This window comes from Sycon ciliatum, chromosome 3, assembly GCF_964019385.1.
Source record: "Sycon ciliatum chromosome 3, ocSycCili1.1, whole genome shotgun sequence".
Lineage (NCBI taxonomy): Eukaryota > Metazoa > Porifera > Calcarea > Leucosolenida > Sycettidae > Sycon > Sycon ciliatum.
In genome coordinates, this window is record NC_088645.1 from 9,396,894 (window position 1) to 9,421,312 (window position 24,419).

The following is a 24,419-nucleotide window of genomic DNA, read 5'->3' on the forward strand; positions in this document are numbered from 1 at the left end:
TGACACAATCTTTCACTCACCCCGTTGACCTACCCAGTGACAACCCCCGTCACTTCGCTGTAATCTGCAATAGGTGACTGAAACGTAGCATCATGCTTTTGTACATGCAGCTACTTTGGAAAGAACATACATGTACATGTATCCATCACCCTCATGATCGGGCAGCGGTGCCCAGTTATTTCATTCTTTCACTGCTCCTTCCTATGCGCTGTCGGCCTTCAAAGTTCTCCACGAACTCTCAATCCAATCAGAGAGGGAATTAGAATCAACGTATCCCCAGTTGGCGTACTGTTTAGCACCATGCAAAAAATATAATAATCTTAAGCTGCATGCCGGTGGTAGTGAAAGCAGTGTGCTAAGGTGCGTACAGTATAGATAATACCACAGAGAACGTCAACACGCTGCTGGGCAATTACGCGATTACCTGAACATACACATCAAGACGACTACCAGTATTGCATATGGCAAAAGATGCAAGTGCGACAAAAAGGAAAAAAAGGTCCAGCTTTTTTTAGTAGTAAGTGCAAAGCAGAGAAAATATTTAGTTGACGTGTAAATTCTATACTTGAAAATTAATTGCGAAAACGTAAAAGGATACTGAATCCTAGCCAATGGTGTGTGGTTGAATGTGCAACTCAACATACGTATTGGTTTTAAACCTTTTTTTGTTCCCTATCATATGGTTGGCATTTGGCAAAGATACAATCATGTATTAAACCTCAGCCAATTGAGATGGAAGAGCACTGGATAATTTACTTTACAAAGATAGCGGATTCATCAATGCCAAAATTTTCATTCGAATTACCCTCATTTGCACAAATGCGAATTTGCACTGGAGCAGAGGTACTAGTGTCGAGTTGACGATGAAACCATGGCATATCTGTGTTGTCACAACATGTACCACCAGCAGTACATTGACTGGTGTTGCTCCATGCATGTGCAGCTGGGGTAAATGTCCAACGTCTCCAAGCATGTCCATGGTCGGCGCAATAGTAATGACTACCAACAAATGGTGGAGTTTGCGCACCAGCTCTGGGACTACATGGGCAGTGAGCAACGTCGACTTCGTTAAAACTACCTGTGTATGTCCAGAGATGTTGCATTGGAGAACCATGTGTGATAGAGACGCCGTCCATGTACCAGCTATTCAGTGGAGTATTGTGATAATGTGCGGAATGGAATGCATCCAAAGTATTATCCTGAGATCAACACAAACAGAGAGTACATGGCGCACAACATACCGTACTTGAGCGATTAGAGTCCTCTTTTGAATAGTGCCCTAGTCTCTTAGAGCCAGTGAAAAAATACACCCGTCTCTTGAATAGTGCCCCCCCCCCCACCCCCACCCCAGGGCTTGGAGCGAAGCGCATGTGCAAGTTTGGTGTTCTTTTGCTAATGTTCTTGTCATTCTCATTGCACTAGTTGTTTCAGGATCAAAATCGCATTTCTTGCTGCCGTTTCTGTTGAGTAAGTAAAAAGTAAATTATCGTGTCCGTTCCCGAAGGGATATAGGCAGGCACCGTGGATTGGTCAAGGACCATGATTGAGATACGAGACGTACGTGGTTTAAGTCCTGCCTGGGAGCAGTTTTTTCCTGCCGTGCTGTTACATACAGTAGGCCTTTGCGGATAATGCGGGCAGACGAATTGGCAGAATTCGGTACTTTTTCTGGTAGTTTTCATGCATGTTTGGTATGCGGCTAAAGAAACGGAGCAGAATTCGAGGAATGATTGGTTACAGTAAACTTTAGGCTCTGTTTTTCTTTCCCTTCTCTGTTCTCCAGCTGGATGACGAAAAATATACCACCATTGAAAAAATAATGCCCTATCCTGAATAGTGCTCCGTCTGTGATGGACATTGCAAACATAGTGCCCCAGGGGCATTGATCGGGCGAGTACGGTATCCACGACTGCAACAAGGCAATAAGCAGTCAGAACGTGCGATAACAGGGCACAAAACTTACAGGCTACTGAGAAATTCAACGACCTACAACATAAAATCAATATTTTTGGGAAAATTGAATTAATCACATGGAAACGAGTTTTTAAGCAGCTATCCACGACTTTAACAATATCATAAGCAGTCAGAAAGTGCTTATTATCTTGGTACAGTCGTGGATAGTTGCATCACTACGTCACAATCATGCAGTGTGCTTTGTCGAAAGACCTTCTGAACAGGCCCAACTACCGCCTTCTTTATGTCAACGACGATCGTTTCTCCCATGAATGCTAGCTAGCATCATACGCAGACAACAGAACGTGCCGATGACGTGTCCCCTGCCACGCTCAAAGCACTGAAAGTCTTCCGCGTCCGCGATGAGCTTCAAGCATGTAGATCGAGATGTAAGGTTCAGTTTGAGCCGACAAAGTGCTATGGATGTCAATGAACAGACACCCTCTTCTCTCGACTTTGATGGTATCGCGATCAGAGAGGAGATGGATGTCTTCCTTCACTGTATTGCCGTCGACCACGAACTTTTGTTCCGCAACCATCTCCACAAGGCTCTCTTATTGGCCACAGGCCATCGTGAGAAAACAAGATTTCAAAGGTTCTAGCCAGAGCCAGCCAGCGCCTTGCAGAAAGGTGTGCCCAGCACTTAATGGCAGTGACCGCCTAAGTGTATAGGAAGTCTTCATTCTCCCAACTATGCAGTATGTTCCCCTCGTCTGGCCAGTCGCCGCGTGGTCCAACCTCGCTAAGCTCGACCGCATCCAGCAACGGTGCATGCCCAGCATTGCCTCTGGGACCATGCCTCAAAGTTTATCAGTGCGTCAGCAAGTCTGGCTACTGTGCTACCATTTAATTTTAAAAGCTGTATTGCATTTCAGGTCCGGCCCAGTTGATAATCATGCTGCCGCCTGCCTCCCCTGAGCCCACCCGCCCATAGAATCCGATACCGCCATCAATTGAAACACTCCCTGTACGCCTTCCAGTTGCCAACCGCCCTACCCGCAACAAGACCTAACGTCGATCCTGCATCGATCCTTCCCATTCCGCCTACTCTCCACCTGGAATGTCCTACCCGCTGGTAGTCTGAATGCTCCTCCATCCAAGGTAGCGCTGTAACCATGGAATCACTTTCAGGTACCAGGAGCAGTGTGCGAGTACCGGCACCTCCTCGAGCAAGTCTGTGCGGCTGCCCTCGACGTGTACACTTCAGACTAGCATACTAGATAAATGGCCTTATTTCGTTTCCTTTTTCCTTCATAACTACCCAAGTGCACGTAGCGTGCAAGGATTCCGAGACATTTGGTCGGTGGAGTTCACAACTCCCCACCGACACAGCTGCGCCAGTGGATAGTCAGCCGCGACTCAATATTTTATTTTGTTAGCCCCTAACTTCTGTGTTCTAGTTGTACAAATGTTTATTTTTATTTTTATGACGGTATTTGTATGTGAGTGACAGTGATTACATGATAAAGGAAAGAAAAGAAAAGAACGAAGTAGTGGTTGCGACTTCGGCGATGATTTGTAAGAAAGGTTTGCCGAGTCGAAGGTTCGATGGACTTCTCATGTGCTCTGGATGGCAGTCGTGAGTCAGTCAAGTGTCAAGTAAAGTCGGCGGAATAGCGCGAGCTCCGGTGTGGGGAGCAAACCCTTTCTTAAAAGAAAAAGAAAGAAAGAAAATAATCGACGTGGAGACAACAATTTTATAATAGCAATAAAAAGAAAAAATTCTGCAGTCATCGCCACACTACAACGAAGTCATGAAAGTTTACCAGAATTAATTTTCTTGTCACATTCATCAGTGGAAAGTCGTGACTGAAGAGTAACCATGCTGAACAATGATTAAATATACATTCAATGATGTGTTACGAGAACAAAATACAGTGCCAAAATAGAAAGAGGGAAGGTGAGACAATAGCAGTGAAGTGAGAGCTAAGTGCAACGGTGGGTGAAAAACTAATAATTATAACGCTAAAACTGTGTAGTGCGACAAACAATCATGCTGTGCACCTACGAAAACAATTTTAACGCAACTACATGTTTCTTCTGCTTACAAAGATCAGGCTTATGCAAACGAATAGAAACAGCCTCAAGTACTTTCAACTGACTAGCATACCGTGCACGACAAAGAACAGAAAAACTAAAATCATCATACACCTGCAGACACTTAGGGTGAGACAACAAGTGAAGAAAAACGGCAGACTTCTTACGATCACAATCACCATCTGATTCCTCGTCTCCAACAACCGCAACCTCGTCCTCCGTTTCATCTCCCAACTCGTCCTCAGTGTCGTCCTCCGTGTCATTCTCCTCATCAACACTGATCGGTCCCAGGCTCGTTTGACGTTGTTTAACCTCTGTTCGTTGACTACTCCTTTGATCTTGATGGCAACTTGTTACCATTGTTGTTGTTGTTGTTGTTGTTAAATCTTGTGTTCCCAGTGTCCTCGCCGGTGCTTGATCTCCAGTACTGTAATAATTCATTGAATAATTAGCCGTTGATCGTCTAGGTCTTTGAATGTTGATTGTGTTACTTTCTTTGTTGAATTCCGTTCCCTTCAGCCTTCTTTCTCGTTGTTCACAATCAGTGCTTGCCTCATCCATATATGTAAGCAGAAGAAACATGTAGTTGCGTTAAAATTGTTTTCGTAGGTGCACAGCATGATTGTTTGTCGCACTACACAGTTTTAGCGTTATAATTATTAGTTTTTCACCCACCGTTGCACTTAGCTCTCACTTCACTGCTATTGTCTCACCTTCCCTCTTTCTATTTTGGCACTGTATTTTGTTCTCGTAACACATCATTGAATGTATATGTTGGACTCAGTAGAGCGTCCAGCCCCTATATGATGTCCAACCCCTATATAGAGTCCATTGGTCCAAAATCCACTGTACAGAGTCCAAACTTGGAATCAACTGTGAGCTCAAAGTTTCGATGGACATCACTCCCTGTATAGAGTCCAGCCAATTGGCTTCACCCCTATATAGAGTCCATTGGTCCAAAATCAACTGTACGGAGTCCAAACTTTGAAATCAACTATAAAGAGTCTTTATGTGGACAACACCCCTGTATAAAGTCCAGCCAATTAGGCATCCCCTATCGAGTTCGAAAATAGACATAGGATCTGCTGTAAGCAGTGAATATTAACCAGAAAACGGCCTCTCCCTTTAATCCTTTACATCATTCACTTCTCAAGATAAAAAATATGTATTGAGGCGCCACTGCAGCCACTTCATTACATGAAAAACCCTACAAACACCATCCTCAAATCAAGTGGTCTCTTCGCAGACGCTGCAAATTACGATATCTCAATCATGTAGTGTTGCCAAATTATTGTGCACGCACACACATATGCACACACCCACACAACGCCAAGAAAATACCTAGAAAAAAAACCAAGAATCGAAAGAGAATAATGGAGAGCCCAGGATTAATTATTTGTTTTCAAATTATTGTGCGCGCACGCGCGCACACACACACACACACACACACACACAAACTTATACAACGCCAAGAAAACACCAAGAAAAGAGTAGAGGCACAATACACACGCAACTCCAACAGCCATGCAAACGTCCACCCATTTACATGTAAAGTCAAGAGGGATAACAAATAATTATACGAAACGAATGCGTACGGGGACGGTACACGCACGTTTACATACACGTAGTAGTGTAAGAGAGTAACATAGTGCAGTAGTCAGCATAATACTAGCACATGCTGAGAGTGCAATAGCAAGCTTCACCATTGCTCATGGCCATGTAAATGTTCAGCAGCACTCAGTTCCGCAAGCTTCTGAAGATCAGCACACCTGCAACAAATAGATAGCACAAGGATACGCTTATTACCGTAATGATGCATGGGAGCACACAACTACCAAGTTCTCAACGAATGTGATGCTCAATGAAAATCAATCCACTCAAAGACCTGTGAACAGGTGATGGTGGGGACAATAATCTATTAGTAATACGAGGAATAAGATCGTGTGTGCACACTTAAGACGCACAGACACACCAACATACATGTAGTGTACACAGTGTTTCACTTCACTGCAACTAAATTGAAATGAGATGATTTGAACAATCTGTACAGCGTTGCTGTCAGTCAGTCTTCCCCAAGATGGAAATGCAATGATTTGTTGTCACGAGGCAGTTTCACTGACACTATGTCATGTTCGTGACATCAAAACGGTTACTTCAGGGAATACGAGTATTAGCTTGAGAAGCTTTTTCTTGTCATTGGCATACAAGCAATCCTCCTAGTCCTACTACTACTAGTACACTGGCACTGCGTTTGTGGATCCCATTGTATTTGACATCATACTACAGGAAGAGTGTCGTGGAGTTCACATAATTATCACAGGGATAAACTTGAATACATTTCTCATGAAATAAAATAATAATTGATGATAGCTAGACGATCATATACGATTGATGCAAAGTCCTTGCAGTCCTTGAGGACTATTACGAAGTGGTTGATTACTTTTAGGGCATTCATTCAAGCAACATCAAACAAACGCGATACGCTCCTTGAAAATGGAAAAAAAATCCAAGCATAACGACAGAACAGCAGACCAATCGAAACGAGTAAAAGCTTCCTTACCTCAGTCATCGTCCTGCCATGTAGTTGGACAGCCTTTTGACACGGTTGTACAGGCAGCTCTTGTCCAGTCAAACAGGGGTATCCTTGTGGCGTCGAACGAAAGAGAGTGTCAGTGTAACTGACTCGTCAGATTGCAACTGTGCTGAACTTTTCTCTTTCTCCGCTTTCTGCTTTCATCCCTCGCTCTGATGAAACCGTTCAAACGTCTTACTGGCAGCAATGGCCAGCCAAACAGGGGATCCTTGTGGCGTCGAACGAAAGAGACCGTCAGTGTACCTGACTCGTCAGATTTAAACTGTGCTGAACTTTTCTCGTTCTGCAATTTCTGCTTTCATCCCGCGCACTGATGAAACGTCTTCAGAGAACCACAAGACGCTTTCCAGATTTGATTTTGAACGTCTCCTTATCCTCCTTGGTTAGCTCGAGACAGATTACTGTCAGCAACTGCACAGCAGAATTGGCAGCCATGGCTGAAGTGAAGAAAGGAATGCGCTGCCACGAGGCAAGCAAAACTGAAAATGTGTTCTCTTTCGGGCACAACACACAGGACGGCGTGACTGGATAAACTGGACTCCTGGACTGTGAATAGGGGACTTGTAGAAAAAGTGTACTCCTTATAGGGGATTGCGCGGCAGGATGAAGCTGATCAAAACTGAGTGGACTCCTGGACTCTGTATAGTGGATTTTGGACCAATGGACTCTATATAGGGTGCTGGACATCATATAGTGCATGGACTCTATACTGAGTCCTACATATATTTAATCATTGTTCAGCATGGTTACTCTTCAGTCACGACTTTCCACTGATGAATGTGACAAGAAAATTAATTCTGGTAAACTTTCATGACTTCGTTGTAGTGTGGCGATGACTGCAGAATTTGTTCTTTTTATTGCTATTAAAGAAAGAAAAGAGGAAGGAATAAACGCAGCAGATGTATGAAATAGAAGTAGAGAAGTTGAGGCATTTGAGGAGAAAAGTCAGTTTGTCGGGCAAATTGGCAACAATATTCACAAAAATAAGAATTGTCTCTGTGTCCTTTGGATCAATATAGATAATTCCAGGAAACCTAGGTATGGACAATGTAAACAATAGAATGCTGTACGTTGATAGGTAGATAAAGAGGGAGGGCAAGGACATTTTTTATCTCACAAAAACCGCAGCTTCATCAACACCAACATTTTCATCGAAATTGCCCTGATCTGTACATATGCGTATTTGTACTTGATCAGAGGTACTAGTGTCGAGTTGACGATGAAACCATGGCATATCTGTGTTGTCACAACAAGTACTACCAGCAGTACATTGGCTGGTGCTGCTCCATGCATGGTTGGCTGGGCTGAATGTCCATGGTCTCCCAGAACTTCCCAGATCGGCGCAGTGGTAGTGATGACCTACGAACTTTTGTGGCTGATGACCAGGACTTGGACTGCACGGACAGTGCGAGGGAACGTAGCCACCGTCGAACCCAGCAACGTAGGACCAGAGGTGATGCATTGGCGATCCACGTGTGACTGACACTCCATCGACGTAGTAGCTGCTGAGCGGTGCATTGGCACGATGGCCAAACGCATCCGAAGTGCGATCCTGGGTGGAGACAGAAGGGAGTCATACTACAATACATGTGCATTTGAATGTGTATGAGTAAATGCATACCGTACTCCCGCGGTTAAAGCCCTATCTTGAAAAGTGCAGGTGGAGTGATTGTCCAAGGTCTCCAAATAGATCCAAGGTCCATGCAAAAGTAATGACTCCCAACAAATGCTGGAGGTGGTGAACTGGCTCTTGTACTATATGGGCAGTGAGCAGCCTCATCAAAATTAGCTGTGTATGACCATAGATGTTGCATAGGAGAATAATGTGTGATAGAGACACCATCCATGTACCAGCTATTCAGCTGTGTACTGGCAAAACGTGCGGAATTGAATGCATGCAAAGTATTTTCCTGAGATAGACATAAACAGAGAGTACGTGGTTCATAACATAATGTGTTTGTACAAGTATTATACAGTTTTAAAAGCGTAGAGCCCACACGCTCTCTTCCACTTCAATGGAAGAGTTAAAACACTGCGATAATTCAACTCATTTTACAATAATTATTGCAACGTTTCGGCAAATTGTGTGACCCTGATGGATGCAATTTTCCGAAACATTGTGATATTGTAAAATGAGTTGAATTATTGCAGTGTTAAGGTAGCAGGCCGGTCGTAAATTTCATGTGGCATTCAATTGACCGTAACTTTGGTGTCTCTCAATGGATTTGAGTGAAATGTTCACCACACACTCCTGCCACAATTATTATTATTATTATTATTATTATTATTATAGACAACACCTCATGGCATGAAAAGAAAATCAGCCAGTACGGGAGATGTGGGTGTTAACCAACCATGGTGAATAAAAGAAGAAAAGTAATGGTCAAGACGGAGAAGCATGGGAGGGACAGGTGACTATGCTGGCACTCTGGACATGATTTAAAAGTTCTTGCGCCTCACTGACAGGCTTTCCAGGCCGGAAGAACTCAAAATTTCGGCATAGTGCCACGGTGTGCGAGTCATCCAGGAGCCAAAAATGCATTTACAATTTTCCCACATTTTCTTGCCAATTCTGTCCGTGCGCGGGATCCAAACCTAAAAAAAGGCCCAAAGCAGCCATGGGTGGTGGGATAGGGCCCCTCAAGGTGGCCCTGGAATCTGTCGCAACGGCACTAGTGGGCGTTCTCTCACAGACTCCCACGGACCCAAAGTCAACTTTTGATTTTTTTAGGTTTAGGGTGTGCTGCGAGGTCGTACCTTTGATACAACATCCAGTGCTGGGACCTCCATAGCAAGCCATTTCCACAGCGCTGCAAACCAAATCCAGGATACCCTTGCCAATTCTGTCCGTGCGCGGGATCCAAACCTAAAAAAAGTCCAGAAGCAGCCATGGGTGGTGGGATAGGCCCCTCAACGTGGCCCTGGAACCTGTCACAAGGGCACGAGTGGCCGTTCTCTCACAGACTACCACAGACCCAAGTCAGTTTTTAATTTTTTTAGGATTAGGGCGTGCTACTAGGTCGCACCTTTGATACAACATCCAGTGCTGGGACCTCCACAGAAAACCATTTCCACAGCGCTGCAAACCAAATCCAGGTTACCCTCAAAAATCGGCAAAGACTACCACTCACGTTCCACTACTGCCTAGTACTGAATCCTACCTGACTTCTTGACGCGACTCAAACTTGCCCAAGTCACTAAGGGGTCGTCCGCAATTATCGAAAGTTTTTTCCAATCCGTAGTAGCTTCGAAAGTGGGTGGGTGGGTCAAGGCCAGTTACGGATTGAAAAACTTCCGAAATGACACGTGCGCGTGCCACGTGTACGTCTACGTGTGGCCCCTGTTTTCCACGCGCGGCTGCGCGCGAACTGTCTACTACAAATATTTTTGTAGTTCTGGCAGTTTCTACGCCCCCGCGCGCGCTTCCTTGGCTGCTCCGGCTCCTGGGCCGGGGATCATAAAGTTCGGCGCATTCGACCGCGAGTCGACACTTTCTATTTTTGAGTTTCACTGTCTCCTTCGTAATACAATACATGATGTCACTATGACTCATGGACCAGCACTGATTGAGTTTGTTCCATATGTGTTGGGTTGTGTGTCCATCAATAATATTTTATTACGGACTGGGGGGGGGGGGTGGGGGGGGGGGGTGGTTGAGGAAAAATTTGAAGCTACTACGGATTGGAAAAAATTTCGATAATTGCGGACGACCCCTAAATCAACGTCAACTACAATAATCAAGCCACATATCTGCAGCGTCACGAGGGTGCTGGCAAAAGTCCTGCAGCCCAATACATGGCTGAAAAACGTGATTTTTTGGACTTGGAGCAACATTCTGCACACTTTCGCGTGTTTCCATGATACAAGTTGCACACGGTCTGCCCAGATTCAAAAACAGTGCTGCCAAAAAATGACAGCGCGCACCAAAGATAATCTTTCCTGGAAAGGGCACATTTTCGGCCATATTATAAACTCTTGAACGGCTGGTCAGATCGAAAAAAATTTCAGAGATTTATCCGCTATTCATGCTCTTTCAACTGATGTAGCACTCGATAATTATGAATTTACAAATTCGATTTTTTAGGGATTTTACGACCATGCTGCCCCCTTAATGGAAGAGAGCTTGTAGGTTCTATTCCTTAATTTAAAAAAAAGTAAATATATTCAAATGATCTACGTGGAGATAGTAATTTTAATATAGCTATGAATAGGATGAAGGCCGCAGACATCACGCAACTACGTTACTTGTTCGACATGTATTTACTGTGAATTTTATAACAAAAATACTTACTACTTCCACTACTTCGTAAACATACTTCAGTATTATTTAAACACACGGCGAGGAGACAATAATTTGATAACCGCAATCAATAAAACTAGCTGAACCGACATTTGTGTACTTTATTCAACAAAGACCGAAGCGAGGGCGACCTAGAAAACAACCATTAACCACACAGCCGTTGCCTACACAACCCGCGGATCCTGGCTCACAGACTGTGCTTTCTCCGCCGTCGCTGGTGGCGGTGGTGGCGGTGGTGGAGGAGAATGGGCGTGGTGGCTCATTGGGTCGGCTTGTGTCGCCGCCTTTGCTCCGGCCGTCGGTGGTTCCTTCGTCAGTGCCCCCGGCGGCTTTGGCTGAGGCGGTGCCGCTTGCGGTCCCGGTCCCACTGCCTCCTCCTGATCCTCCGCCATCGGTTCTTGCGGCGGTGGAGCTTGCCAGTGGCAGCCCGCGAGCAACACTGACAGCTGCATTAACACTACAAATGCCGACTCATAAAGACCCGCCTTGCATATCAGTAGCTCCCACACCAACACCAACAACGCAATCTACAGCAACCACAACTAATCCACCATCCAAGCCCATAATTGAAAGACCAAGACGATCAACAGCCAACTACAACAGAAGCTACTCACTCAGCGGACAAGGGCGAAAGGAGGGACGTGATAGCAGGGTAACGGCCGAGTTGAGTTCAATGGACACGGTCAGGCGGGATGGATGAGACAGAGAGAGTACAGAGGAAGCGGAGGATGGAACGGTCGGCGGAGGAAGCTGTGAGTCGGAGAGCAGTGATGGGAGTGATTGTGAGAGTGGCGGTGAGAGTGTTAGTGTTGTGCGTAGGTTTCGTGGTAGCAAGTCTTCAGTGTACAATCATCTGCTAGCTAGTCCTGATTGTTGCAATTCGTATTCCGACTCTTCGTTCACTGTATTGTGCCGTGGTCGTCATGGTTATGGACTACAGTTAAAAGTGTTGGAAGCTATCTATCAGCGTCTGTATAAGACTAATTAGTGTGTACAGAAAGATATAGTATAATTGGGTTGAAATTGTTCAAGTAACGTGTCGTGTTTAGTGCGGCCAAGCTTGGCCGTTAATGTTCTAGGTGTAATGTACTGCTGTTATGTGTTATCACGTTGTCTTTTCTTCCTTTCTCCTTTGTTCATTTCTCGCTTTGATTGTTAAAATTCACACTTGTAAGATTCACTGCTGTTGTTCTTAGTGTTATTTCTCTAACTTAGATTTTCCATAATAGTTCAATTTTTGTTTCAGTGTCCTTTAGTACAACGACGATTCCTGATGAGTGTTGTACGAAAACTTGTTTGAATCCATATTTTTCCCTACACCATTTCTTCATATTTTCATCGTTTTATTGCACATCGTCTCCACCGTTTTTACATTGCATGAATAAAGTACACAAATGTCGGTTCAGCTAGTTTTATTGATTGCGGTTATCAAAAAGATTATTGCAAACCCATAATCGATTTTCTTGTTCCTATCTTCAGTAGGAAAAATACGGAACTAAGGATACAACCAAAGAAACTGAAGTTAAGTACTGTAAATAGAAAGGTGTTAGAAATAACAACAAGATACAAGTGCAATAAAACCACTAGAGGAAACGCAAAAAGGTAACAAGATTACGTAACCAGTGGACCCACCTACACCCGCGCTGGCATCACCAACTCTCACACGAATTGCCACGGCTCCCACATTAATCCAGAGACCTCGGAGGGCAACAGCAAACTACTCCACAGATATTTATGCCAGAAACGGCCAAGGACCGCGCGTTGCGGACAATACCAACAGAAAGAAGGTGGAGCAGGATCATGAGTCAGTGAGTGAAGCGGATCTGGAGGAACAACTCCGCTCACGGGAAGAGCAGCTAGCAAATGGGAGACAAGTGGTCTGTACAGAAACGGAGGATGAGACAGGTGATCAGAGGATAGAAGAGCAAGAAGAGCAATTGGATGACGAAACGGTTGGTGAGGAGACAGAGGACGAGGCAGATGATGGTAGTGATGATGATCGTGAGGATGACGAGCGGAACGAGGAAGAGGATGATGAGATGGACGAGGAGGAGTCGGGTGGGAAGGAGCGAGATGAGGCAGATGAATGTGTTGATCGTAAGAAGTCAGCTGTGTATCTACACTTGTTATCTCGTCCTGACTGTCTTAGTGTGTATGATGACTCTCATTTTTCTGTACTGTGTCGTGCGCGTTATGTCCAACAGGTGAAAGTCCTTGAGGCAGTCTGTATACGTATTCATAAGCCTGTTTTGTGTAAGCAGAAGGAGCACGTTGTTGCACTGAAGTTGTATTCGTAGGTTGACACTTCGTTTAGCGCCTTCTCGCCTTTGGTTACGTAATCTTGTTACTTTTTGCGTTTCCTCTAGTGGTTTTATTGCACTTGTATCTTGATGTTATTTCTAACACCTTTCTATTTACAGTACTTAACTTCAGTTTCTTTGGTTGTATCCTTAGTTCCGTATTTTTCCCACTGATGATAGGAACAAGAAAATCGATTATGGGTTTTCAATAATATTTTTGTTATAAAATGCATAGTAAATACATGTCGAACAAGTAACGTAGTTGCGTGATGTCTGCGGCCTTCATCCTATTCATAGCTATATTAAATATATTCAGAACAGTTTTATGGTTATGTTGAATATGTTCATCAGTGAAGGATTGTGACAATGGTTGAACTACTCAGTGAACGTTATAATAAGGGAAACGAAAGCGGCGCGAAAGTAAAAAACCCAATAGACCTAAATTGAGCAGTAGAGCAATAAGCGTGAAAGTGGCATGCGCAAATTCACCAAGGGATAAGGAACATTGTTTCCTTTTACATAATTATAATTATATCACCCAAAATATAGCCAAGAGCACATAACTGTACTATTGATAAAGGTAAAAAAATATTCTATCTCACAAAAACCGAAGCTTCATCAACACCAACATTTTCATCCGAATTGCCCTGATCTGTACATATGCGTATTTGTACTTGATCAGAGGTACTATTGTCGAGTTGACGATGAAACCATGGCATATCTGTGTTGTCACAACAAGTACCACCAGCAGTACATGGACTCATGTTGCTCCATGCATGTGTGGCTGGGGTAAATGTCCAAGGTCTCCAAGCATGGCCATAGTCAGCGCAATAGTAGTGGCTACCAACAAATGATGGAGGTGGTGGACCAGCTAGGGGACTACATGGGCAGTGAGCCGCCATGACATGGTCATCAAAACTAGCTGTGTACGTCCATAGATGATTCATAGGGGAACCATGTGTGATAGAGATACCGTCCATGCACCAGCTATTCAACGGTGTTTTTTATTAATGTCCGTAATGGAATGCACCCGAAGAATTACCCTTAAACAAAATAAGCAGATATTATGGTGCACAGCATGATTTAATTGCATAGGTAGCTACATGCACGTTCCTTTTTCAAATATAAACAATCCTACTGCAAATTAATTAAAGATGCGGCGAGGCGACAATAATCATTTTAGAAAGTCAACCAACAGCACAAACTGGATGAACATTACTAAGTGTCACGAAGGCATTATTGAATTAAGAACAGAACGATGGAAATGAAGTACTGAGGCAAAGTTACTGATAAGCTCAGCTGGAAAGGAAAGTGATTGCTTTGTAATAATTCCTGCCTTGACCCAACGCACCTTCCAATCGAGTCTATACTGTAAATATACAAAATTTCGGCGCTGCAAAATTTCGGCACTTCACGATTTTTGACATTTTGGCGGCGATTTATTTTCGGCGTGGGGTAGAGGGCATGGTATAGTGCGACAGATGCTGTGAAAAATTTCATCGGCGTTTTAATTTAGGCGTTTTGGGTCGGTGCCGAATATAGCCGAAATTAAATAGCCGCCGAAAATTTGTATATTTACAGTAGTTGTTTCATTGTCTATTATGTGAAGAGCTCCATTGTGTACCATCATGCTATTCTGGATATAACTAGTCATGCATGGCCATGTGCAAGGCGCGAACCCATGAAGGTAGTGAGAAAGGTAGAGCACTTTGTCACATAGAGATCTCCAGGGCAGAGAGCATGTCTAGGCAAGCATATATTCTCCCGAATTGTGGCCCGGCCAGTGTGTCTTTACCACCCAAAGTAAATGATTGGCAGTCGTTGATTTGTTTTCGTACGGCCACCAAAGTTCAAAATCGCATTGTCCTCAAATTTTCATTTCACTTTATTCTTCAACATTTCTGACTTGTATAATTTGCAACAACAGATGCTTCAAGAATAACACTGCAGGAAACGTCCGGGCAGGTTCTGAATTGTACAAAAAGTTCTTCAATTACAAAACGAATATCAAACCAATATCTAACCAGTCCGGATTCAGGGAGAAAGACACGGAGCTGCAACTTGCTCGACGGGTCCGTGAAATATCGGAGGCTCGTGACTCGGGAAAGCACTTAACCGTTTGCTTTTTGACCTGAGCAAAGGCTTAAGACCGAGTATAGCATCAGAACCTGATGGCCAAACTCAAGCACTACGGTGTCGAGGAAGCAGCAATGCGATAGTTTTCGGCAAACTTGATTGGGTGCAAGCAGCAAGTGCGAGTTGAGGGCACTACATCAGCCTTCCCCCCCCTCCCGCAGGGTTGCCTCAGGGCTTGGTCCTGGGACCACTGCTGTTTCGGATATACACCATCGACCTGGCTGCCGCTTGCAAGAACGCCAACACCAGGTGCAGCCAGTTTGCCGACAACACAGCCCTCGTTTGTTCAAGCCGCTCTGCCGCACACTGCGAACTGCAACTGCAGAGAAGTGTGTCAGCCGCCGCTGGAAGGTTAGAGCGCTCGCACCTCCTAATCAACACTGCAAAAACGGTAGTCCACACCTTCTACAACGGAAAGTACCCCCTCACTATCTCCCACGCATAGAGCTAAACAATGCACATCTCAGAAATTTCCTGCAACATCGCCACATCGGCATCATCTTTCAGCATGACCTAAGATGGACAGCCCACCTTGACTTTGTGCTGAAGAAAGCTGTAAAATCATTTTTAAATATTCTCTTTAGGCTAAAATAAACTCTACACACTCAATTACTCTCTTTCCCTCTCATTTACAAACCACGTAATTATCATGCGCATAATTGAATATGCATGCATTGCTGTCATTCCGCTCTCAATCACAGCCCTTGACCACCTTGAACGAATCCAGTGCAAGGGGGCCAAAAATTGCCTTCGCTTCCCACTCTTCACTCCTCTGAATGATTCAGTACTGCTCCATCGGCTCAAATGGCCGACAATGTTCTCTCGCCGAAAAGTAAAGCTCACCCTTCTTGCACACTCCATAAAATACCATTATGCTCCATAACACATAGGCGTGCTCAATACCCCGCTCAAGTTACGCCCCAGTATAGTCTTCGACACACACGCACTTGGCACCTCCCACCCACTAGAACCGGGCACTGTAAAGACTCCCCACTGTACAAGTTCCTAGAATACTAAAATGCCCTAACTGCTAGGATTCGTGACGCTCCCTGCCGACCTGCTTTCAAAGAAGAGATCTACTCTCTGCTGATTAGTTCAGCGCTCACCCTCTCCTATACTTGTAAAATGAATTTAATTCAATTTGAATTTTACAACTCCATCACTCGCAGCCCCACCTACATCATCTCACCCTCTCGTAAACGTATCTCTTATTGGCGATGGTGCCATCGTGACAATAAAGCATTCATATTACACCGCCCCCACCCCCCCACCCCCCTATCTCTCTCATTCCCTCTGTCGTCCACATTTATCAAAGGAGACGAAACCGCCTGTTTGTGGTGCGACGTTAAATAAACTGCTACAACAAGAAAAACATCTTTCCAAAAACACATTATCGTTCTGATCTTCTTTCTCATATCATCATGGGTTTCTTTTTAAGGGCGTGCCAGATGTTCCCACAAAGATACAGTTACTAAATCTGTACAACAACTGAAACTTGATATGCTTTTTCACTCACCCTGTACCCAGTGACAAATCCCATCACTTCACTGTACTCGGCAATAGGTGACTGGAACGTTGCACCATCACATCCACCAACACTGCTGGCTCGTCTAGTACACAGCTTGACTTGAAGGTTTTGAAATCTCATGTTACCAGGACAACTGCCCTCCTGTGTGGGATTGATGTAGGCAATTCTTGTCCAACCACCACCATAGTGATCCATATCACAGTAGACCTAGAGAGCGAACAAAACGCCAGTACAAAAAGGTAATTACATTTTAGCTCCGTAGAGGTTCTGTGGCTGAAGCATTCTTAGGCTAATGCAATTACATCCTTGAACATGAAATCCTTGAACATCCTGAAACATTTGCAGAGTTGTACATGGACACCGTTTCAAGCGTTTCAAGCTCTTTAGGTAACATGCTGTAGTAGGATATTACCCCATGGATGAGATTTCTTCCTCCCGTCAGCCCAGAGATGATGTGGTAGAAACCTGTTACAGTCAGGAGAGACATAATGTTAGAGTACAATTCCAGGTCTGGTTGATTCAAAATAGAACTATCATCTACAAGACGATACCAAGGTAGTACCCGTATGAGCATTCCTCTGCACAACTGGAAACACGCGCATGCTGTCCCATTCTGGAAGGGCAGGGAACTGTTCACGGATGTACAGTTGGACGGGAAATTCACACGGGCTATCCAAAGCCACCACTCACTCTGCCTGAGGGGAATTCAAAAGAGGGGGGGAAAGAGGTTATGTTGTGAACTAGTAGCAATGTACTTCATTCTGAATATTTTCGCGTTGGACAACAACTGTGATCACAGCTGATGCACCCCGAGAACGAGTTACCATAGAAAGAAGATTGAGTAATTCTCATAAAGCCTGTCTGACTGACCACCGTCTCACCAAGATGGGTTTCACTTTTAAACCAGAGATAAATTTCGAGGATTTCGGACAAGGTGGCTGACCTGAAGGTGCTGTGTAATTGGATCGATGCTGAATTTCTTTACAGGAACCAGTGTGTTGCAGGGAATTCATCATAACCTGTGAGAAAGAAACAATGGAGGTTATTCTGGAGCCTCCAGTCACACCATGTGCATTTACTGCAATTTCTCTTCATCCATATCAAGAAGAGGTTGGTGCGACTTCGGCGATACTTGCGGAATTGTGTGTTGCTCCCTACGTGGGAGCTTGCGCTATTCCTGCCGACTTGAATTCTCACTTGATTGACTCACGACTGCCATTCAGAGCACACGAGAAGTCCATCGAACCTTCCACTCTGCAAACCTGCAAGAAAGCACCACTCCCTGTTCAATACACAGTGTTTCGGGGAATTCCCCCCTCACCAGTTGAGCTTGAGTAGGCTGAGGAAGACCGTGTCTGAAGAGCACCATTTATAGTGCTCTCCAAGCACAAACATCACCAGGGATACAAACCTATAGAGACACTCCGTTTCCTGCGCAACAGACACCTCGTGAACACCAGATTACAGCGTGAGTCAGTGTCGCTCATGGAGGTGCTGAACAAACGCTGAGGACCGTTGGCCATTCACAGCGTTGCTGCCTCCAAACCATCTAATTCGCAAGCCCGCGCCGAGGAAACCAATATGAAGAAGAGGTTGGTGCGAAGTCGGCAGGAATAGTGCAAGCTCCCACGTAGGGAGCAAAACACAATTCCCCAAGTATCGCCGAAGTCGCACGAACCTCTTCTTCATAATTGTTGTCCCCGGCCCTGGCTCTCGAATTAGATGGTTTGGAGGCAACAACGCTGTGCATGGCCAACGGTCCTCAGCGTTTGTTCAGCACCTCCATGAGCAACACTGACTCACGCTGCAGTCTGGTATTCACGAGGTGTTTGTCGCGCTGGAAACGGAGTGTCTTTGTAAGTTTGTGTCCCTGGTGATGTTTGTGGCTGGAGAGCACTATACAAGTGGTGCTCTTCCGACACAATCTTCCTCGGTCTACTCACGCTCAACTGATGAGGGGTGAATTCCCCGAAACACTGTGTATTGAGCAGGGAGTGGTGCTTTCTGGCAAGTTTGCCGAGTGGAAGGTTCGGTGGACCTTTCGTATGCTCTGGGTGGCAGTCGTGAGTCAGTCAAGTGAGAATTCAAGTCGGCAGGAATAGCGCAAGCGCCCACGTAGGGAACAACACACACTTCCCTTTTCTTCATCCAGTTTACAAAATAATTTTGCAAACAATTTTGCCGCAATATTTGTCGATGATGCGGATTGATGCCGATAATTTGTGATAAAAATGAATGTAAATGGAACAGTCTTTTTAATCCAAAACATTGCACATCATTTCATTCACCCCGTTATCCCTACCGAGAAACAGCCGAATGGAACCATTCAGAGTTTTATTAAGATACACACACTGGTGGAAATTTATTGAAGTGTCATTGTAAGCAGTGGATCAAGTATTCTGAGCTCGTTTATCTAAGTCAAGCCAGGAGAACTGACCAAGGATTGAGGTGTGTGTATGTGTGTGTGTGTGGGGGGGGGGGGGGGTGATACCACATGCAAGCAGACTTAGACCGAATAGGTACGTGAAGTATCTGGATTTGCAAACGAAGAAGATCCAGGACGAATGCAGGCAGGTGAAAAGAAAATTTGAATACATGTCATTTCTATTCAACACTATGTATGCCTCATTTCTGATGTAGAAAGGCAACAAGAAATGTAGTTGTGTTTCTTCTTGCTGTTGCTGCTGTCCTTGCATAAGTTGATTGTTGTCGCTGTGTGTGTTTGTGTGTGAATGTGTGTGTGTGTGTGTGTGTGTGTGTGTCCCATGTGGTGCAGTAGTATGTGCAGTCGATTTCCAATCGAGAGGTTGTGTGTTCAATTCCCGACGATTATAGTCGCACACGTCTTTCTTCTCTTTCTCGTTCTGCTAGCTCTTCTTTCGTTCTCCTGGGTGGTTACAAACAGCCAGTGTATGCCGGAGTATGTGGTTTGGTGAGTGTGTTCGAAAATGAATGAAAAAATGAAAACAAATTGATAAATGAACATTTAATAGGGATTCACTTGCCAGAAAAAGCCACTTCCAACAGCTGTGTGGTGGCTACCAGGCTAAAATTAGTGGCGGTCAATTCATCAGCCTTGCGAGCTGTTGAATGGTGTAATCCCAGCGCAAGTTGCGATGTCTAACATAGCTGTTCGCTATGGTCGCTTCCGCGATGAGCATGTCTGCGTGTGAGTGTCTGAGTGTGTGTGGTGTGTGTGTGTGTATCACTATGTATGTGTGTGTGTGTGTGTGTGTGTGTGTGTGTGTGTTAGGGGTGGGAGCATTTATGATGTGGCTGCACACAGGAGTGAGAAAGAGGGTAAAAATGAAATTTTAGATTATTGTACATACCTCATGTCTGATAGCCTGTATCTCGCTTTGTACGACGGATGCTTGTTCATCGAGTCGCCGATCCAACGTGAGCTGTATTTGTTTGAGTACACGTGACACAGTGTCTGCGGTTCTACTAGCTGACTGAGCAGACTTAGTCTCTATTGAATTCAGACGTAGAGTGAGGTCAGCAAGTGATGACGTGATGTTAGCCAAGTCACCTAGGCGAAAAGAACAGATCCATTCAAGTGTGTATGGAACCAAGTGTTACTCGGACATGTATGTTTGAGTGGAGATGTAAAACAATCCAACTACACGGGGAGCATGTCGCAGCCCCCGGATGGGAGGCAGGGTGTGGGTGTTCCTTGTTCCACATCCCAAGATTCACTTTCTAAATTTCAGCAGCAATATCGTTTTGCACTTGAAAAGTTGTAAATTTGACTGTAGTGATATATCCCTGGACATATAATTGTTTTATTTTGAACATTTTGAACAACCTAGCACTGTGTGTATTGCTCATTTATTATGTAGCATATACTGTAATACATGTTGTTTTCCTCACTGTTCATTTCAATTGCATGATTTGCATCAGGAGATCCCTCCACAGGCCATCACATCTGGGATACCCACTGAATATAGATTTTTATTATAAACAGGAAGTTCCCGTCAAAGGTGAAAGCGGGCATGGTTGTTGGTGACGTTTGTTGGTGACGTTTGGGATGGCATTCCGAGTTAAACTGAATACCTTTCTGTACATACGCGTTGTGGCCATGTGTGAGTGTAGGTATTAACATCATTGCATTGAGCCAGGCCTCAGCCTACCTCTATGTGCTATGATGAAAATGAGAGAGATCTTGTTACGTCTACAACAGGCTACCTGAGTGCATTTAGCCACCAGTAACGGTGGGCTTTCCCAGACGGTCTCTAGGGAAGGGAGGCTTTCTTCATGTAATCAAAGTTCTAAATTCAGGTTGGACACAACTTACTTATTTCGCAGTTCTTGCCATGAAACAATGGTTTACACTGACACTCGTAGGCATGTGGGCCGCGACTGTGACAATGTCCACCATTTTGACATGGACGATGGGTTCTGCAAGCCGACACAGCTGTACAGGATATAAACATACACCGTCAAACATGTGTCTGATGACAGGTCAGGATTCCCAAAGTATGAGTACGGGTGTTATTGCTCACCGAGTTCACACTGCCGTCCGGCATATCTAGGTCTACATTGACACTTGTACTGTTTCAGCTGAGGAGTGTTACCATCAACACTAGCGTACACACATGTACCACCATGTTGGCAGGGAGACGGATGCTGACACTGACCATCTGCATGACAGGACAAATTAGAGAGAGAGAAAGATACATGCAGGATTCCCAAGGATTAATTTATACAAAAGAAAAAGGACCAAGGAACTACAAGTTACGCTATAATGTCCACTAACGCCACCAGTTACTAAACAATGAGCTCATGCGATAACACTGCACGACACCGACCGACGGTACTGACGTTCGACAACTAACTGGCTAACACCTCTAGCACATCTTGGATGCGCACTCCACCAGCCTTCCAACTTGGAAAGTTCTAAGGTTCTAAGGTTCCATCTCTATAATGTATGGGGCAGACGTCATGAAACAGGAATGCCAAACAAAAGACAATGTGTCTAAGACCATTGATGTACCGCAGTGACTTACTTTGACACTGGGAGAAATTGGAACTTCTTTCCTCGCTACCGAACACTAGAGACAATAACAACTCATTGGTGACGGGAACAGAGATTTCGTCAACTGGTGTTTCAAATGCTTGCAGCAATCGTTCATACTTCATCAGCACCACGTCCTGTTCAGCTGGGAATGAATGACGTAACCATTGCGTCATGCATGTTCCTGCGGTGAGAGTGAAATGAGAGTACAGGTCATGTACAAGCTGAGCTACATGTACATGTATTGTTAGATTGACAGCATGAAACAAGGTGGAGGACACTGTTCGGAAACAGTGACCTTACCACAACCGTCCATGGTTGGCAGAGCCCCGGTCCGTTGGGACAATCTGAACCATATGGGTGTTGAACACGGTTCTAACCCTCCTTATGCTAGGGGAGTTTTTAGACTTATCCTTACGTCAGCCGTGTATTCTTTGGTCGCTCCTGGATTTCGTCCTGATAGGCATGTAGCTATTTTAACCTGATTTTGTTTTTCTTGGGACCGGGGCTTTGCCAACCGTGGATGGTTGTAGTAAGGTCACTGTTTCCGAACACAGTGTCCTCCACCTTGTTTCATGCTGTCAAACTAGCAACATGTGTGAATTATAACAAGGTTTATCTATTGAACTAGTATTGAACTAGTACTGTATTGGGTTATACAAGGTATAATACCATGTACATGTATGTACTACAATGACACCAAGCGGGTCCAGGGTACAAGGCGCATCCAATTTTATACGTTTCACTCAACAAATATCCCGGTTTACGGTTTTTTATGGGTCCACTGGAATTTTAAGTTCGATTATTAGATTCTTGAGAATAAAATTAATACTAGAAGAGCAGCCTAAAAGACGATGACAAAACTGCAAATTTGCATTGAATAGGACCAGCTTGATCAACATACATGTATAGCTTTTCTATGTTTGTGCGGAATATTTTCCAACGGGCCTTCAATCCCGCTTTTGAAATTATTGTCCCCTCGCCGCTAATTTACACACTGCAAGATTTAATATCCATCATTGCAGGGGCCATGCCAGTCGGTCATCGACGCTCCACACCGCAGTAATCTGTGCATGGCGTACCATGACATGCAGAGCTTCAATACAATCGCAACATACATGTATGGGAATGCTTTTTCAGGTTTCTTTCCCTGCGTTGTGGACGTTGTGGATATTGTGGACGTTGTGGACGTTGTGGGCGTGGTGAACGTTGTGGACGTTGTGGGCGCTGTGGACGTTGTGGACGTTGTGGACGTTGTAGACGTTGTGGACGTTGTGGGCGTTGTGGACGTTGTGGACGTTGTGGACGTTGTGGGCGTTGTGGACGTTGTGGACGTTGTGGACGTTGTAGACGTTGTGGACGTTGTGGACGTTGTGGACAGGATCTTAAACCACGTGACCATCATAATAATTATTATTGTTAACCAGGACCAGGACCAGGACCAGGACCAGGACCAGGACCAGGACCAGGACCAGGACCAGGACCAGGACCAGCCCTTTGAGCAATCCTCAAGAATACAAGCGCATGAATATTTTAATATAATTTTATTTCGATCAACCCGATGAGCAGGCAGAGAGCAATCCGGGCGTAGACGGGACTCATTGGCTACAGCGAACCAATTTCATTCATTTCTCGAGACCACAGTTCATGATATCCTTACCAGAGTTTCCAGTTTGAATGGGCGAGTGCGTTGATCCGTCAGCTCCGACTACTCTCTGTCCTGAACTCAGCGTCACCACAGTGCTCAAGAAAACTAGGAGCACCACCAGCCGGTGTTCTGTGCGTGTCATTTTCTCCATCTCACCTCCAGCGACCAGAACCGATAATAGAGTATACTAGTAGTTCTAGTATTCCAGAGGAAACCTTTCTGCAATACGTGGACACATAGATCCTGCTGTCAAACGGATTTACCGACTAAGACTAAGAGGGCTACGCGACTGACTATCGATATCCAGATGATGTTTTGCTTTTCAATACTTTTTTCTTTGAATATTCAGCGCACCACACAGTCAGCGGACAGCTGACATCTACACACCAAATCTTACTAGTCTTGATCATAGGACGGTGGGGGTCACTGCGCAGCCAACGTCAACTGAGCTCAAACACCACCGCTCCTTTCAAATGTTGACGGCTGTATTTTGGCTTGGATGCCAACATGCCCTGAACTAGTCTGAAACGCAGGATCTCCTGGCCCTGTCAAACTGCAATGTCATGACTGTACTGTACATGATGTTCTTCACACACCGGGTGACTGCCTTGCCACGGAGTTGCACTGTAAAACACTAGTTCTATGTTTTCAGCGAACACACATGATCTGCATCTTCATACTGTATGGGTTCTCACTCGCAGTTGCCGGTGTGATCTGTCACATACATGTACATGTAGGGTGAGCGCTTCTGGCAACCAGGCAGCTGCTAACAAAGAAGACATCCGTACACACAGGATAGTTCACTGTACACACACTAGCCATGACTTTGGAACGGAAAATCGCATCTCCATGATAGAGAGCTCATTAGAACGGTTTCCAAGGACGATTTCACCTTTTCGGTGGGTAA

The 24,419-nt window shown here is 44.8% G+C and overlaps 1 protein-coding gene and 1 long non-coding RNA gene across 4 annotated transcripts; both read right to left on the bottom strand.

Moving 5' to 3' along the window:
- Positions 1-262: 262 nt before the first annotated feature.
- LOC135811376 (uncharacterized) lies at positions 263-23,951 on the bottom strand. 3 transcript variants are annotated; one of them, XM_065324603.1, is made up of 9 exons: positions 23,525-23,949; positions 21,857-22,048; positions 21,353-21,490; positions 21,145-21,264; positions 20,180-20,379; positions 17,791-17,866; positions 17,260-17,312; positions 16,836-17,054; positions 263-1,199 (listed from the first exon to the last, which is right to left on the bottom strand). In XM_065324603.1, exons 1-9 carry the CDS (start codon positions 23,661-23,663, stop codon positions 753-755), a joined length of 1,584 nt encoding a protein of 527 aa, XP_065180675.1. In that variant the 5' UTR covers positions 23,664-23,949; the 3' UTR covers positions 263-752. The 3 variants fall into 3 exon arrangements, with proteins under 3 accessions (XP_065180675.1, XP_065180677.1, XP_065180676.1); XM_065324604.1 differs by lacking the exon at positions 263-1,199 and adding an exon at positions 7,408-8,135 and having other exon boundaries at positions 23,525-23,948; XM_065324605.1 differs by lacking the exon at positions 21,145-21,264 and having other exon boundaries at positions 23,525-23,951.
- Positions 5,218-7,307, bottom strand: LOC135811372 (uncharacterized). The gene is made up of 2 exons (XR_010552593.1): positions 6,551-7,307; positions 5,218-5,759 (listed from the first exon to the last, which is right to left on the bottom strand). It is a non-coding gene; the product is annotated as an uncharacterized LOC135811372 (long non-coding RNA).
- Positions 23,952-24,419: the final 468 nt, after the last annotated feature.

Excerpts from the sequence above, each read along its gene's own strand:
- LOC135811376 (XM_065324603.1), bottom strand. The coding sequence starts at position 23,663 with ATGGAGAAAATGACACGCACAGAACACCGGCTGGTGGTGCTCCTAGTT. Across the intron at positions 21,265-21,352 it reads CGGACGGCAGTGTGAACTCG|CTGTGTCGGCTTGCAGAACC; the intron begins GTGAGCAATAAC and ends TATCCTGTACAG. Across the intron at positions 17,313-17,790 it reads CAATTACACAGCACCTTCAG|GTTTCTACCACATCATCTCT; the intron begins GTCAGCCACCTT and ends TGACTGTAACAG.